The sequence below is a fragment of the Sarcophilus harrisii genome, chromosome 3, assembly GCF_902635505.1.
Source record: "Sarcophilus harrisii chromosome 3, mSarHar1.11, whole genome shotgun sequence".
NCBI lineage: Eukaryota > Metazoa > Chordata > Mammalia > Dasyuromorphia > Dasyuridae > Sarcophilus > Sarcophilus harrisii.
Window position 1 is genome coordinate 293,632,415 of NC_045428.1, and position 17,616 is coordinate 293,650,030.

At 33.2% G+C, this 17,616-nt stretch overlaps 1 protein-coding gene across 1 annotated transcript in view; it reads left to right on the top strand.

Annotated features, from left to right (window-relative positions):
* Positions 1 to 11,195, top strand: part of ATP6V1A (ATPase H+ transporting V1 subunit A) — a 44,987-nt gene extending 33,792 nt beyond the window's left edge. Inside the window, exons 9-15 of the mRNA XM_003763591.4 lie at positions 1,577 to 1,699; positions 1,814 to 1,928; positions 3,203 to 3,266; positions 4,433 to 4,636; positions 5,500 to 5,594; positions 6,962 to 7,133; positions 8,619 to 11,195. Coding sequence (XP_003763639.1) covers positions 1,577 to 1,699; positions 1,814 to 1,928; positions 3,203 to 3,266; positions 4,433 to 4,636; positions 5,500 to 5,594; positions 6,962 to 7,133; positions 8,619 to 8,711 — 866 coding nt within the window. The 3' untranslated portion in view covers positions 8,712 to 11,195. The remainder of the gene's footprint in view (positions 1 to 1,576; positions 1,700 to 1,813; positions 1,929 to 3,202; positions 3,267 to 4,432; positions 4,637 to 5,499; positions 5,595 to 6,961; positions 7,134 to 8,618) is intronic.
* Positions 11,196 to 17,616: the final 6,421 nt, after the last annotated feature.

Below are 17,616 nucleotides of genomic sequence, written 5' to 3' on the forward strand. Positions count from 1 at the left end.
CGAATTAGGATCATTCACAATCTTGATATTCAAAAATAAGGTTACCAAGTTCAAGCCTCCCACACAGTACAAAATATTAGTATGTAAACTGATAAACTGAGACTTTCTCATAGAAAGTTAGTCTCTTAGATGGTCTCTGAAGAAACAGCAGATTTTTATCATACTGTTATTGGTTTCATTTCATATAAACTCTCATATAATTCTCCCAGAATGCTGGCAAAAAAGAAAGAATTTGTATACCATCAATTATGTGCCAGATGCTAAGTGTCCTACAAATATTATCTCATTTGATACTCATAATAACCCTGAAAGGTAGGTGCTGTTATTATTCCCATTTTTACAGTTGAGGAAACTGAGATAGACAAGGGACATGCCCAAGATCACACAGTAAGTGTCTGAGATTGGATTTGAACTTCGATCTTCCTGACTCCAGACCCTGTCCTTTGTCCACTGAACTACCAACCTGTCTCTGGAAAGTATTACTTTTATCAGCATATACTCATTGTGGTAATAAAAGAATCATTGTATTATTTTTCAAGTACCTGACTCTGAAAGTCACTAACTCTGTGACCTTGAGTGAGTCAGTTTAATTGGAAGAGTCTCACATATATGAAGTGTAGATCCTCTCTGCTTTGCTTAAAATCAAGATGGTTCTGAAAGTCCTATAAAATAATATCTGGGAAAGTACTCCATCCATTTTAAAGTACAATACAGATTTAAGATGACATTTTTTTATAATTCCTATTTCATAGATAGGAAAACCAAAACTCATAAAAATTGATTTTTCTATGATGTGCAGATAATATGTGACAAAGCTAGTGGTTTCTGGCTCTTAGCTCACTATTCTTTCCATTAGTTTGTAATCTCATCCGAGCATTTAAATATATATAAATATATAGAAGAGTGACTATTACATAATAGAACTTACTCAAGTGAATGAGGTCAAGTGATAATTTAATAGTTGATAGGTTTCTCGTTAAGAGGAAAAAATGTTAATAGACAAGATTTGTATAGGAAATAGAACCTTTGGCCTTGAGTCAGGGAATCCTGAATTCAGATGTGGACTCATACACATAACTGTATTGCCTTGGCCAAGTCACTTAACCTATCTACCTCAGTTTCTTCAACTGTCAGTAAGGATAATAATAATAATACTTCTTTCACAAGGTTGTTGTAATAATCAAATGAGATAGTATTTGTTAGCAGCAATAGTGCCTAACACATCATAGATTTTTAATAAATGCTTGTTTCCTTCCTTCCTAAATAAAAATCATTTCAGATTCTCAATGAGTTTTATTGTAAAGAATATGGAAAAGTTTGACTTTGTTCTTAATCTGTATTTGTTGCTTTAAAATTTACACATCATAGATTTTTAATAAATGCTTGTTTCCTTCCTTCCTAAATAAAAATCATTTCAGATTCTCAATGAGTTTTATTGTAAAGAATATGGAAAAGTTTGACTTTGTTCTTAATCTGTATTTGTTGCTTTAAAATTTTTGTACTCTTCTGAATAAAAGGACTTTGGTTATATTTCATTAGCCTTACAATTTTTTTCTCCGTTATCCCCCAAATCCAGGAATTACTCTGTCTGAATACTTCCGTGACATGGGCTATAATGTCAGTATGATGGCTGACTCTACCTCTAGATGGGCTGAAGCCCTTAGAGAAATCTCAGGTCGCTTAGCTGAAATGCCTGCTGGTGAGTTTTCATATCATTTTTTAATCTAATCCAAGTACTTTGGTGTATGTGTTTCAGGGGGGGGGTTTGTTTGTTTTTTGTTTTTTTAACTGATCCTCTTTGCTGATTTTGCAGACAGTGGTTATCCTGCATATCTTGGTGCCCGTTTGGCCTCTTTTTATGAGCGAGCTGGGAGAGTAAAATGTCTTGGGAACCCAGAAAGGGAAGGAAGTGTCAGCATTGTAGGAGCGTAAGTGTACAAAAATCTGTTTTTCAATTGAAAAGGCTTTTTTTTTTTTTTAAATAATCATTAACATTTAAACTTTATGATGTTTTATTATTGCCTTATAATTTTTGGAACTTTTACATATCATGGGACTAATTACTGAAATAAAAATGTACTGAGTTTTTCAGCTTTTGGTTTTGTTTAAAATACTCAGCTAGTTGGTGCACTTGATAGAGCACTAGCCCTAAAGTCAGGAGGATTTGAGTTCAAAGTAGACCTCAGACACTTAACACTTATTAGCTGTGTGCCCCTGAGCAAGTTATTTGCTTCCCAGAAAATGAAATAAAAGAAAATGCTCTGTCTTAATCAGTTGGGTGTACATATTGTCCCATTCAATGTTTGTTTCATTCTGTTTTGATTCTCCTTTGTTAATACTCCAACACATACAAAGTAGGTGACCTATATAATGTTTTCCAGGATGCCCTTAGGGGAAAAACCATGAAATCTGAATATTATTATCTTTTCAAATATTTTAGATTTTCTAACTGTTGTCCTATATCTTTGTTTTAAGTAATTTTTCTGTCTTCAAAAAATACATGCATACATATTTGTACATATATCTCAGTAAAAATGTCAAATAAGGAATACAATTATAGGTAAAAACAATTTATCGGTTTCCAATGTGAAAAATAGACATTATTCATATGTATAGTCTTATCAGAATAATTACCATGAAATCATAATTGTTTTATAAAGTATTTTTTATCAGATTTTTGAGCCTTTGCTTTTATGTAGTTTGTGTTGTTTTCTTTCTATTATTCAGCCTGCCTTTTTGTATATGCCTTCATTTTTGTCATTTTTATGATACAGTAATATTCCCTTATAGTGATGCAGAACAATTTATCCATTCGCCAATCATTGAATATATAAACTATTTCTAGTTTTTCCAGAAAATAAAAATATTATTAATATTTTGGAACATAATTTTTTTCCTTTTAGTAATATTCTTAAGAAAGAATCCTAGTACCTACCATGATCTCAAAAGCATGCATCTAATATCCCTGCTTTTTTTGCATTTGTGAGGTTTTTATGGCCTAATATGTGGTTAGTTTTGGGGTAGGTGCCATGTACTGTAAAAAGATATCAAAATCAGCTTATATTCATATACGTTGAATCCTACCCTACAATAATGGTTCCATTTCTAATAGTATTTCTGGATTGTTTTTTCTGAGTGTGTGTGAATTCGTCCTCATGGGTGTTTGTAATAATTAGTTTTTCTCTTTGGTTTTTCCCCTTAGTGTTTCTCCTCCTGGTGGTGATTTCTCTGATCCTGTCACATCTGCCACTCTTGGTATTGTTCAGGTATGTTCTTCTTTGGTAGAATCAATATTTGAACATTTTCTTTAAGCTATTAATTTTGAGTGTTACTTAAATTCAGCTATAAAATATGAACATTAGTAAATAACCAGATTTGTTCTAAATATGCTTCAGAAGTATACCTTGTATTGAACATCATTAATATTCAGGATAAAATGTGTGTGTTGAAAAAATATATATCTGCTACCTAAAGGCCTTTAGAGTTGTATTTTATGAATATATGTAAAATGTTTGCAAAGAGTCTTCCTCCGTGTAGTGTAGCTAGTCGGCTAAATACTTTGACACCAGTGGGAATAACAATAATTACTGTTGCGAATGTCAACATCTCATGTGTCTACATCTAAGCCAACAGTAAACATATGGTGAGCTCATACAATAAAGCCTAGGAAGTCGATGAATGTTATTGCTCACACTATTCCCATATAACCTGCATAGTAAGTGACAATGTGGAGGTAATTCTGAAGCCTGGTAGAATTAGAATGTAGAATTGACTGCTCTTATCACATGGGTCTTGGTTATTGCCTAAATATGATTGGATATGATGGATATTCCCATCTACCAACAACTCAAAAATACAATGATACAGTAACTCAATACAAACTACTACACTAATTCCAACAGCTACAATTGTCTCAGCCATACTTCTTCCCCTAACCCCTATTCATCACACTCTCATAACTAAGAACTACAAGACTCTACCTTGCATCACTCGAACACAAATGGAACACTTTTTGAATGTTTTCAGATAGAGCAACTGATAATCTTATACAAATGTGACCATACTGTACAATTTATAATTCATGATGGAACCATTACTATAGGGTAGGATTCAATGTATATGAATATAAGCTGATTTTGATATCTTTTTTGTAGTACATGGCACCTACACAAAAACTAACCACATATTAGAGCTTAAAAACCTCACGAATGCAAAAAAAAAAAAAAAAAAAAAAAAAAAGGAGAAATATTAGATGCATGCTTTTTAGATCATGGTATAATAAAAATTATGTGTAATAAAGGGCCAAGGAAAAATAGACCAAAAATCAATTGGAGACTAATTATTCTAATCCTAAAGAATGGGTTGGGTAAGACAAGTCATAGGGGCATCTTTTTTAAAAAATGGTTTAAATATGGTTTGTTCTTCTGAACAGGTGTTTTGGGGCTTAGATAAGAAATTAGCTCAGCGAAAGCACTTCCCTTCAGTAAACTGGCTGATCAGCTATAGCAAGTACATGCGTGCCCTGGATGAATACTACGACAAGCATTTTACAGAGTTTGTCCCTCTGAGGACCAAGGCCAAGGAGATTCTGCAGGAAGAAGAGGATTTGGCAGAGATTGTACAGCTTGTGGGGAAGGTATGCTATTAACACCTAGGTTTAGAAAGTGGGTGAGATTTTGATAGTGATATTAGGTTAAGTGGGAATTAATATATCTCATTCATCATTTACCTGCTATAGATTTCCACATTGCCAGTTCACTTATTAATTCAGCACATAATTATTGAATGCTTGCCACTCTTCAAGAGATGACAAAATGTGGAATATAAATACACATGTTCTTACAATCTATACTGCTGTGAGACTCATGTTTTTTCTGCTTCTAAGAAAGGAAAAATGAAAGGGAAGAGGATTAGCAATAGGATTGCCAAAAAGAAAAGAAGATCATTGAATCCTAACAAAGGCAAGAAGGAACTCAAAGCAGAGCAGTTTTGAAAATTCTGTGTCAATTCATAACATATTTGAAAGGAAAAGCAAGCTGTACATAACAGAAATTCAGAATTTCATATAGACTCTTCAGTCTTTTATATGGAAATGCTTATTTTATTTGGCTTTTGTTAAACTCAGAATAAAAATAATCCAAAACTTTTCTTAGACAATTAGGAATCTGCTATATCAGTAAGTTTTTATTGAAAGGATAAGAACATGGTTAAAAGAAAAACTCAAATTGGTAGACTGTCATCACTATAATTTGGAACTTTCATTTGGGTACCTCTAAAATAGATAAATATTCCAGATTCAAAAAATGTTTACCTAATAAATAAGTATGCCAAGATATAGTGGTACTAAAGGATTTTTTTTTTTACCTCAATCTTAAAACATTTTTGAGTGCCTAATACCCATGTTGTTGTATTAACAGGTGTGAAGTTTCAGCTAAAATGATATCTTTATTTAGTTATCTGTTCTATAATTTAAAATATTATGGGCCTTCTATTTTATAGGCCTCTTTAGCAGAAACAGATAAAATTACCTTGGAGGTAGCAAAACTTATCAAAGATGACTTCCTGCAGCAAAATGGATATACTCCTTATGACAGGTGAGCCACTGTCATTTCTATTCTTTTGTTGTTATTTTAGAACAGTAAGGTTAAGAGCCTTTCTGTTCATCAGTTAACAAGTAACCAGTGGTAAAGTTTGCTATCACAGGAAGAGTAAAAAGAATACCTTCCTACTATTTAACTAGCATTTTTTAATTGCCCATTTGTCCAACCTCAAGGATCTTAGCTGCTCAGGGAATACTCACTGAGGAGATATTTCACAAACTTAAAAGATAATTTTGAAATCATTTACTGTTACCTTTCCTCCCCCTCTTTCCCAAAGACTTTTCCTCACCCTAAGCTAACTTACCTCTCTACTTATTAATTTAAAGGTCTTTGTTTTTCACCTTCCTTAGTCATAACAATTGAACAATAAAAAAAAAGAATTTACAAAAATCCTGTTACTCATTCTTCTTCTGTACCAAATATTCTTGGGAGCTTCAAACCTCTTATTCTTTCTATGCAACCATATAAGCATACATATACGTGAACACATGTACTCGTGTTTAAAGTCTTAAATTTGCCTTCCCTAATTCCAACCAACTATAAAACTAAAGAGGCTAGCCATAGAAAAATTGCTGGGCAAGAAAGTTGTTTTCAATGGCAAAAATAATAGAAAATCCAGCATATTATAGTGACCTCTTTGTGTAGTGTACATCAATATGTGACTCATAGATGTCAGAATGGGTTGATTATATGAATATTTTGTGCCAATCAGTGTGGCATAGGCCCTCCACCCATATAAGTCACAGCCCATAGATGTGATCTTAACCTGTGTATTTTTTGTTAATCTCATTCCATAGTTTCTATCAGCCACATAGTTATATCACATTTTACAATTTTTAAAGTTGCTTTTTTGAAACAACTAGCCCATAGGAGCTAGTTTTATTTTTTAAAAGCCTGAATTGCTTGTTTATTACTCATTAGGTTTTGTTCCGCTATCTCAAGGGAGTCCGTAATACTTATTATCCTTTGAATTGCTTCTTAAACATCAGAGCACCCGAACAAGACTCCAGAGAGTAATTAAATTTTACCAGTAATATTCCATCTCTCTTTCTATTTGACTCTCTAACTCTGAAAAATAAATATCTGTAAGTATGGTTCTACCATACTATATAGAAGACAAACAAAAGTCATTCGTTTTGAGTTTTTTGCCTTGAAAAGGCATTGGTCTAAATTCTGGGGTTTTTTTTTTTTTTCTAATTTACCTCATCATTGAAAAGAATGTACCTTTACTATTTTATAGATTTAAATGATGAAACTATAACTTTCTGATAGCTTTTGGATTAAGTTTCTTGCCGTACTAACTTTAAGCCCATCATCTTGGGATTTAAATTTTTTAAATCATGTTATTCCATTTGCCCTAGGTTCTGCCCATTCTACAAGACTGTAGGTATGCTCTCCAATATGATTGCTTTTTATGATATGGCACGCAGAGCAATCGAGACTACTGCCCAGAGTGATAATAAAATCACATGGTCCATTATCCGAGAACACATGGGGGAGGTTCTCTATAAACTTTCCTCCATGAAATTCAAGGTATGTTATATTGTTATATGGCATTCTTGAGAGTTTTCCCAGTATTCTTTACTAGGATTTTTTTTTTTTTTTTTTTTTTTTTTTTTTTTTTTTTTTTTTTTTTTTTTTTTGGTCTTAAGTCCTAAATACTGTGTCTGAGATATACAAATTTTCCCATATCTTTATACCCAAGTTCTGAAAAACTAGTCCAGGCCTAAAAATTATGCAGCAATTGGCATCTATGTTTGTACAAATTTAAGAATGTGCTTCCCATTTTGCCTTAGTAGGAAAAAGTTGAAGATCTGGACAAATACTTAGTATTTGGGTGGCTATGGGTAGATTACTTATCTACTCTATGCCCCAGGCAACGTTCTTAAGGTAAAGTGCAGCTAAATTACTGATCTATTTTTGGAGAGAGAAATTCCACACCCAGATCTCCTTGCACTGATAAAAATCACATGTCCAAATTTCTTAAAAATAGAATTTACTTAATTTTTATCAGAACTAACTTTAAGCCCAACATTTTGGGGTTTAAATTTATTAATTATGTTACTCCATTTGCTTTAGGTTCTGCCCATTCTATAAAACTATAGTCATACTGTCCAATACTCTATATCCCTATTACATAGTCTTTACTTCATTTTATACAATTGCAAGAGTAAGGGCATTCTCTCTGATTAAGTAAGATTCTTGTAAATCTTGCATAAATAAATGAAATAGATGTAAATTACTAGTAGGATTTTATATATAAAGACTTATCAGTGAAATATTTTTTAAAAACAAAGAAATTTGTTGTAGACAAACAGGACAATTTTGTTGTGTTGAATTGTGTGTGTGTGTGTGTGTTTTAAACCATCTTAAGTCCACTGTTACCTTTACAATCCTTTTTTTCTGTTCTTTATTATTGAAATATTCATAGGGATTTTCAAAGTTCATAATAAAATAATTATAGTTCATGATAAAAAGTAATCATAAAATATATAGTAATATAGAACATATATTAACTTATATTAAACATATAAATAAAATAATAGCATAATAATTTCAGTGTAAATCACTCTTAGAAATAAGGAATTGCATAATAGTTGACTAGCATCAATTGCTAAGTGCCTCTTGTATACAGAATTTCTTTTAAACTCTGATTGTATAGTTCTAGATTACAACATTTGTTGAAGAATCTATTTTACACCCCCATCTTTAAATTCATTACTGCTTTTTTGGTAGACATTGACACCCAGTGTTCCCTGCCCCTGTAATTAGCAATACTTTCCAGTAGTGTCAAGAATACGACTTCATAATTGTGTGTATATAGTTAGAAGCCAAGATCAAAATAAGGTGTTTTTCTTTCTCTTAAATTAAACACATTTCCTGTTATGTATCAATGGCAGTCAGCCACTGCAAATGATAATTATATGACTTTTGCTGACTTTATTCAAAATGTTATGAAATACATGTAACTTAGCAAGAAAATACAATGTTGTTTAAATTAATATATCTTATTTTCAGGATCCAGTAAAAGATGGAGAAGCCAAGATCAAGGCTGACTATGCTCAACTTTTTGAAGATATGCAGAATGCATTCCGAAGCCTAGAAGACTAAAACTGTACTTTTCTCCTCCTCTCCCTCGACCAGCTCTCATGTGTTCTCATCTCTTTAAATTCCACATCTCTTCCCCTTTGCTTCTTCATTGTGCATCATTGAGACCAATACGTGTGTGTGTGTGTGTGTGTGGTGTGTGAGATCATTTGTTTTCCTGTTCATATTTGATAGGTCTTACATAAAACAAAACATTCCTTGGTTTCAGTGTTTGAATGGGCTTCCTTGATTCTTTGTCTGAAGTGTCAAATATAATGACTGGACTATCTCTGGTACAAAGTGGGAACGACTACACGAAAATTAATTTGGATAGAGGATGATTTAATGACTTTTCCCCTTTCTCCTAATTTTTCCTTTTCCCCAAGTTCCAGACAGGAGTGATACAGGTTTTGGTTTTTTTTTTAAGTAAATGTTTTGGTATGAAAGGCCTTGCCCCTGTTACCTTTTGGCAGGGAGTCAGTACATGGAATGACTCATCGTTCTCTGTGGTGAGGGTGTTTGCAGCTTAGCTTTTTGCTAGGTGCCTTCTATGCAGAAAATTGTGGTTTCTGTTTTTTAGTAATGAGATTGATTAATGTATTGTTCCAATTATGGGTTGCTTCTACTAATAAAAAATCAGGAATATTTGTAGAAAATTGTGGAGAATTACTCTGTTTCTCCAGTTGTGCCTGAAGCAGGGTGAATGCATTAAAAAGGCAGTTGTGGGGCTCAGCAAAATATTTGAATCAGTACCAAAAAGGAGAGGGGAACCAGGTTGCCAGCTTTACCTTAACATATTTTGAAATAATATTGTTTTTCTGGAGGTAAATATATCATATCAAGAACTATTGTACTGTGCTGATGTTTTTTAAAAGTGTGCTTCAAATAATCATCAGGGTCATGTGTCACCCTTGCTCCCTTTCTTTCCTCAACAACCATTTTAGAGACCTAAGCTCTTTTTAAGTTTTGTAGAGTACATATGAGTAGTAAGATGCAGAGAGAATGGTGGATCAGTGGCTATTTGGGACCATTAAGGAAAAATTTGACTGTAAAAATTCTACCCTGGCCCCAAAAATCACGTTTTCTTTGGAATGGATTACCTGTTTACTACATTGTGTGCATGTGTTTTGTTTTTGGTTTTTTTTTTAATGTATTAAATTTGCCAGTTTGGGGGGGGGGGGGGAACTTATTTGAGAGCATTTTTTTTCTTGTGGCCAGTAATACTGGCTCTGGTTTTTCCCATTATTGGCACAAGAGATTCCCCAGAATGTCTGCTTATAGCCATAGAGACATGACTTTAAACGTTCGCCTCCATTTTGTAGGGCTGAGGGAAATAGTAGTTTCTTGTGTTTCCCTAAAGATGTTAGTGACAGTGGCCTTTACATTCCACTCTCTAGAGAAACAAGTCATCTTAAAAAGAAGGTGGTTTCATCCTGTCTCTTATTATACATTTTTAAATGTGCTTGTGGGGTACATAAGGAAGGAAAACTACAGAGCAACTCTTGAGAATAGCAGAATAGCATTCCCATTAATTATTACTTGCCAAAAGTTCTGGCACGAATACTTCAGAATGAATAAATTTTAGGAGGAAAGGGGGAAATTTCTTTGAAGGGAGCACTTGTAGCTATCTCAAGTAGTTGTAAAAGTCCAGATAAAGTAATACTTATTTCAGTGTCTTTTTGTTGGCCTATTAAGGGTAGGTGCAATCATTTGAAGTTTTACTTGCAGTTTTGTTTATCCATTAGATTGCATATTCTTGTGGTGGCCTACTGCTCAAGAAAGGTGTTCTTTTCATAAAACTTTTCTGAAACCTTTTCAGTGTACTGCCAGATAAAAGAAATTATGCATTGGATTGTTGTTGACCTGTCAACTTCATGGTGCTGCTTAATCAGTTTGCTTCCAATATGACCTCCTACCTATTGACCCTAAGACCAACAGAAATTTAAAAAAAAAAAATATATATTTCCACACATCAAAAATTCTTTCTTATTCCACCATAAACCAACAGGCAAACTGAAATTGTGCCAGTAATCAATGGTCTTATGAAGGAGAAGTGACCAAGATTGTACTGTTATTAAACTTCCAGTGTATGCATGCATCTCCTTTTAAGAGTGTTGATGTATGAGTATGAGAAGTTCTTGTGGAAACCATTCTCCTTCATGGCTTGGTGCCCCTTCACCACTGTACCATGTCATAGAATTTCAGATTAGGGAACTGGTCTTATTTCTTTAATAGGGTTGAGGTTAACTTAAAACAATCTTTTTTCAAAAAAGATGATGCAGTTCTATATTTATTGTGCTGTATGTGGCCCAGATGGAGCCAGTTTAACCAGTTTAATTTGTATTTTTTCCAGTGTTAAATCTCACATTGTGCCCATTAAGAAATTATCTCCCCACTTCAGGAATGAGGCAATATTGCCCCTTTTCTCCTTGAGATTTCACTACTTTTGTGTTGTAAGTTGTGTATAATTGTTCATCTATAAGAGAATTAAAAGTAGATTTAAAGTAATCTGGGTTTTCCTTTTTTTTTTGTGATCAGATCTACTAAAGTTATACTATACAGAATGTTTAAATTTATAGTCAATTTTTAATGATAATTTTTACAATTAGCTTACAGGTGAACTCTGTCTTTTGTTGTAAGAGAATAAGAATACAACTTGTTCCTTATGGCTAAGTATTAGAACAGTGGGCTCCAGAGTACCAAAATAGCTTCTCTTCTCCCCCCCCCCCCCCCCCCCCCCCCCCCCCCCCCCCCCCCCCCCCCCAGGGAAAAAAATGTGTTCCTTTGGTTTTAAAAATAGCACCTAAACCTGCCTAAATCTTAGCATTTGCTGTTCTCAGTGTTGTGTCTTAATGGAAAAATCTAAACAGTCTCTAAAACAGTACTTATATTTCAGAAGAGGTCTATGAGACAAGTAAAAAGTAAAACCTTATAAATAATTTAGTTTCTAAGTAATAAGGAAGCATAGGAAATTACATGGATGTTTATTTAAATACTATTTTGTTATTTATTCTTCCAATTACCAAACATCTCTTGGAAGAAAAATCTAAATTTTTCTAGAGAGTAAACATTAAATAAAAGTAACTCATGGGAAGAGATCTTTATAAAAGGCCCTTAACTTGGTCTCTTAGTCCTTTGAAAATACTTTGAGAACATTTGGTAATGCCATAGTATGAGAGCATCTTAGTCTAAACCTGCTAAAAGAAAGCATCTAAGATAAAGTCATGAAATAGGTTAGAGCAAGGCTTCTTAAAACTTTTTCTATTTGTCTTTTCACCTGAAACCTCGGGTATACAAAAATAGGCATATAAATGAAACACAGAAAATTTAGTTTTTCAACAATTTTAAAATTCAAAGCAGGAGGTACAAAAGTCAGATGTGAGATTGTGACACCTGTAGAATCAAACACTTTTAGAACTAGGAGAGATTTTACAAATCATCTTGCCAACAGCCTCATTTTGCAAACTACACACACACAGGCCCCAAAATATTTAATAACTTATCCAAGATTTCAGAGTTAGAATTGGAGAATAGAGGTCTGGACCTGGAGTCAGGAGAATCAGTTCAATTCAGATGCATTCTCACTTTGTGACCTTGGTAAAGTCATTTAACCTCTATCTGCCTCAGTTTCCTCTCTGTTAAATAAGAATAATAATATCACTCATCTCCCAGAATTATGAAGAGAAAATGAAATATTTAGAAATTACTTTGAAGTCTTAAGAGTTCTTTAATTATTTTAAACCACTTAATTCCAAGCCCCGTAGTTCTTCTATTCCTTTTTTAGTTTTTTAAAATTAGAAACCAAAGAAAACTCCTTGTCTGATAAATGAAGAAGGAAAGTAAAGAGGCAATTTCCAAAGAAAATCCACACAATAAACAGCTCTGTGGGGCAAAATATGTTCCAAGCACTCATTATTAAAAGAAATGCAAATTCAAGCAATTGTAAGATTCTACCTTACAGTTATCAGATTAAAAACAATGACAAAAAAAAAAAAAAATGAAAATGACAGGTTATGGAGGGGCTGTGGGGAAAAAAAAAAGTACATCATAGGGTTGGTGGAACTGAATTAATTCCAGCAATTCTGGACGATTTGGAAATGCGTTCCAAAACAGTCATTAAATGTGTGTGCCCTTTCACCCAAAAGTACCACTGCTAGACTTATGTCCCACAGAGATCTAAGAAAAAGGAAGAGATTCCATAAGTATAACAATTTATAGCACCTCTTTTTATAGTAACAACTAGAAGTTAAGGGAGAATGACTTAAGTTACAGCATATGAATGTAATGGAATATTTTTGTAATTACTATAAAAATTGACAAAAGGTTTCAGAGAATCCTGAAAAGACTTGTATGATGGAGTGTTGCAGAACAGTTTCTACAACAGCTGTAACATTGTAAAATAATAATTGAGGAACAGTGGTTAAAATAATGTCCAAGCATGATTCTGGAGGATTGCTGATTAAGTATGCTGCCCACCTCCTGAAATAGAAGTGATACAATCAAGGTACACAAGATGTATTAGTGTATTAGCACATAGCTAATGCAGGAATTTTTTTTTTTTTTTTTTTTTTTTTTTTTTTTGGCACAGGGAGAGGGAAGAGGAGATAGGACAGGGGGAAAAAAAATAAACTAAAGAAATTTGGGAAAAGAATTAAAACTAGTTTTCTCATGCTAATTATATAAGAATACTCAAGAGTGTCACCAAAATCATTCCCTCTGAAAAAAGTAAGACGTGGTGAGAAACTGCCATGAATTTGAAATCAAGTTAATGGCAGAATGATCTATAGATTGCTTTTCTCTATACAGGTATGTCTTAGTCTCAAATGTAAAAGATATATAAAATTTAATCACTGTGGATATTTTGTTATATTGTAACTTCGATGTGACTTATAAGATTTTTTTCAAGAGAGTTGCTATGGCTGAAAAATTAATCACGGTTTTCCATGAAATGACAAACATACTGGGCCTGTCATGTCACTCAAGGTCTTTTTAACTTAGCAGTACCTGCCAGTGAGAAGCCAGGGTCCCCTTAACACCCTGATAAAGTCCTGGAGTAGCTCTTTATTAGAGGTCTGAAGGAAAGATGGTATAGAGAAGAAACTGGGAGCCGAGTTAACCTAGCTTTACGTCCTCCCTCAAACTTGTGGTTTTACCTCTGCTGGACTGTTTTCTCTGTAAGAGATTTAAACAATGGTCATTGAGTTTAAGGTATTTTCCAGCTCTTAAGACTGAATGACATTTTTTAAAATGACGTAGGAAAGATACCTAAGCAGAGAATTTCTGTAATTTTAAAGATAATCTTATCTAATTGCTGGGCTTTTTTTTTTTTTAAATAGTTGGGATCTGTCCTGCCATTCAGTTATTGGAAAGAAACAAATAGTAACAGCAGCAAAAACCCCAGAGATGAGACACATTGAGAAAGCACATCGATCTTTGTAACAAACTCAGAATAGACAATTTAGATGGCTCCATTACTAGAGCCAAACTGACCTACATGGATGTCTTAATCCAGAATCTAGTTCTTAAAGGGTTCACAGGTGGCTGACAGTTTTAAGTATATGTATAATAAAATGATCACTGCAGACAGTATGATATTATTACAGAAGCCTAGAGAATTAATTATAAAACTAATTAAAGAAAACAACCTGCATGTAAAACCCATATAAATCACCAATATTTTTATACATTATTTAAAACCCAGTAGTAAAAAATAGAAATGGAAATTCTATAACATGATAATGTAATAGAAATTCCGAAACAAAACATTTAGGAGTCTACCTGCCGATTCAAACACAGAAACTATATAAATACAGTTACAAAATACTTTTTACACGAATATAGACATCTAAACAATTAAAGAAATATTAATTACTCATAGGTAGGTTGAGCAAATATAAAAAAATGAAAATTTTACCTAAATTAATTTGTTTACTTCTATATCAACTAAACTTATCAAAAAATTAAAGAGGGAGAAAAAAAATAAATCATCAGAACAAAAGAGCAAGAATTTCAAGAGAATTAGCAAAAATAAAATGAAGGAAGATAGTTTAGGAGTACCAGATTTCAAAGCAGTAATCATGAAATCTGATATTGGCTAAGAAACAGAGGGGTGGGTCAGTAAAAGAGATTAGGTACACAAAACAAAGATGTGAATGTTGGTAAGATGTCTAGTATCTGATAAACCCACATTTTGGGACAAGAACTCACTGATTTGACAAAAATTGCTGGAAAACTAGAAAGCAATTTGGTCGAAAAGTATAGAACAACATCTCATACTGTATAACAAATTAAGGGCAAAATGGGTTCGTGGTTTAGTCATAAAGGGTAATAAAGAAAAATATGAAAATATTTTCTGTTGTTTTTATGGATAAGGGAAGAATTTATGACCCAACAAAAGATTTAGAGGATCACAGGAAGGAAAACAGATTATTTTAATTACATTAAAAGGGTTTTACACAAACAGAATCAATGTAACAAAGATTGGAAAGAAAGCAGTAAACTGGGGAAAAATTTTTTTTAAGTAAGTTTCTATGATAAAGACCACATTTCTCAAATTTGGCCAGGGAAGTGAGCCAAATTTATAAAAATATGAGTTATTCCCCAGTGATAAATGGGCAAAGGATATGAGGGGGCAGTTTTCAGAAGATAAAGCTATCATCACATAAAAAAAAAAAAAGCTCCAAATCATTAGATAAATGCAGATTTTTTTTTTTTTTAAATTTAATAGCCTTTTATTTACAGGATATATACATGGGTAACTTTACAGCATTAACAATTGCCAAACCTCTTGTTCCAATTTTTCACCTCTTACCCCCCCCACCCCCTCCCCTAAATGTCAGGATGACCAGTAGATGTTAAATATATTAAAATATAACTTAGATACACAATAAGTATACATGACCAAAACATTATTTTGCTGTACAAAAAGAATCAGACTCTGAAATATTGTACAATTAGCTTGTGAAGGAAATCAAAAATGCAGGTGTGCATAAATATAGGGATTGGGAATTCAATGTAATGGTTTTTAGTCATCTCCCAGAGTTCTTTTTCTGGGCATAGCTAGTTCAGTTCATTACTGCTCCATTAGAAATGATTTGGTTGATCTCGTTGCTGAGGATGGCCTGGTCCATCAGAACTGGTCATCATATAGTATTGTTGTTGAAGTATATAATGATCTCCTGGTCCTGCTCATTTCACTCAGCATCAGTTCGTGTAAGTCTCTCCAGGCCTTTCTGAAATCATCCTGTTGGTCATTTCTTACAGAACAGTAATATTCCATAATATTCATATACCACAATTTATTCAGCCATTCTCCAACTGATGGACATCCATTCAGTTTCCAGTTTCTAGCCACTACAAAAAGGGCTGCCACAAACATTCGTGCACATACAGGTCCCTTTCCCTTCTTTATAATCTCTTTGGGATATAATCCCAGTAGTAACACTGCTGGATCAAAGGGTATGCACAGTTTGATAACTTTTTGAGCATAGTTCCAAACTACTCTCCAAAATGGTTGGATTCGTTCACAACTCCACCAACAATGCATCAATGTCCCAGTTTTCCCACATCCCCTCCAACAATCATCATTATTTTTTCCTGTCATCTTAGCCAATCTGACAGGTGTGTAGTGGTATCTTAGAGTTGTCTTAATTTGCATTTCTCTGATTAATAATGACTTGGAGCATCTTTTCATATGACTAGAAATAGTTTCAATTTCTTCATCTGAGAATTGTCTGTTCATATCCTTTGACCATTTTTCAATTGGAGAATGGCTTGATTTTTTATAAATTAGAGTTAATTCTCTATATATTTTGGAAATGAGGCCTTTATCAGAACCTTTGACTGTAAAAATATTTTCCCAGTTTATTGCTTCCCTTCTAATCTTGTCTGCATTAGTTTTGTTTGTACAAAAACTTTTCAGTTTGGTATAATCGAAATTTTCTTTTTTGTGATCAGTAATGATCTCTAGTTCTGCTTTGGTCATAAAGACCTTCCCCTTCCACAGGTCTGAGAGGTAAACTATCCTATGTTCCTCTAATTTATTAATAATTTCATTCTTTATGCCTAGGTCATGAACCCATTTTGACCTTATCTTGGTGTACGGCGTTAAGTATGGATCAATGCCTAGTTTCTGCCATATTAGTTTCCAATTTTCCCAGCAATTTTTATCAAACAGTAAGTTCTTATCCCAAAAGCTGGGATCTTTGGGTTTGTCAAAGACTAGGTTGCTATATTTGTTGACTGTTTTATCCCTTGAACCTAATCTATTCCACTGATCAACTAATCTATTCCTTAGCCAATACCAAATAGTTTTGGTAACTGCTGCTCTATAATATAATTTTAGATCTGGTACAGCTAAGCCACCATCATTTGATTTTTTTTTCATTAATTCCCTTGAAATTCTTGACCTTTTGTTTTTCCATATGAACTTTGTTGTTATTTTTTCTAGGTCATTAAAATAGTTTTTTGGGAGTCTGATTGGTATAGCGCTAAATAAATAGATTAGTTTAGGTAATATTGTCATCTTTATTATATTTGCTCGCCCTATCCAAGAGCATTTAATATTTTTCCAATTGGTTAGATCAGACTTAATTTGTGTGAAAAGTGGTCTGTAATTTTGCTCATAAAGTTTCTGATTTTCCCTTGGCAGATAGATTCCTAAATATTTTATATTATCAGTAGTTACTTTAAATGGAATTTCTCTTTGTAACTCTGACTGTTGGATTTTGTTAGTGATATATAAGAATGCTGATGACTTATGTGGGTTTATTTTATAACCAGCAACTTTGCTAAAGTTGTGGATTATTTCTAATAACTTTTTAGCAGAATCTCTGGGGTTCTCTAAGTATACCATCATGTCATCGGCAAAGAGTGATAATTTGGCTTCCTCATTGCCTATTCTTATTCCTTTAATCTCTTTCTCAGCTCT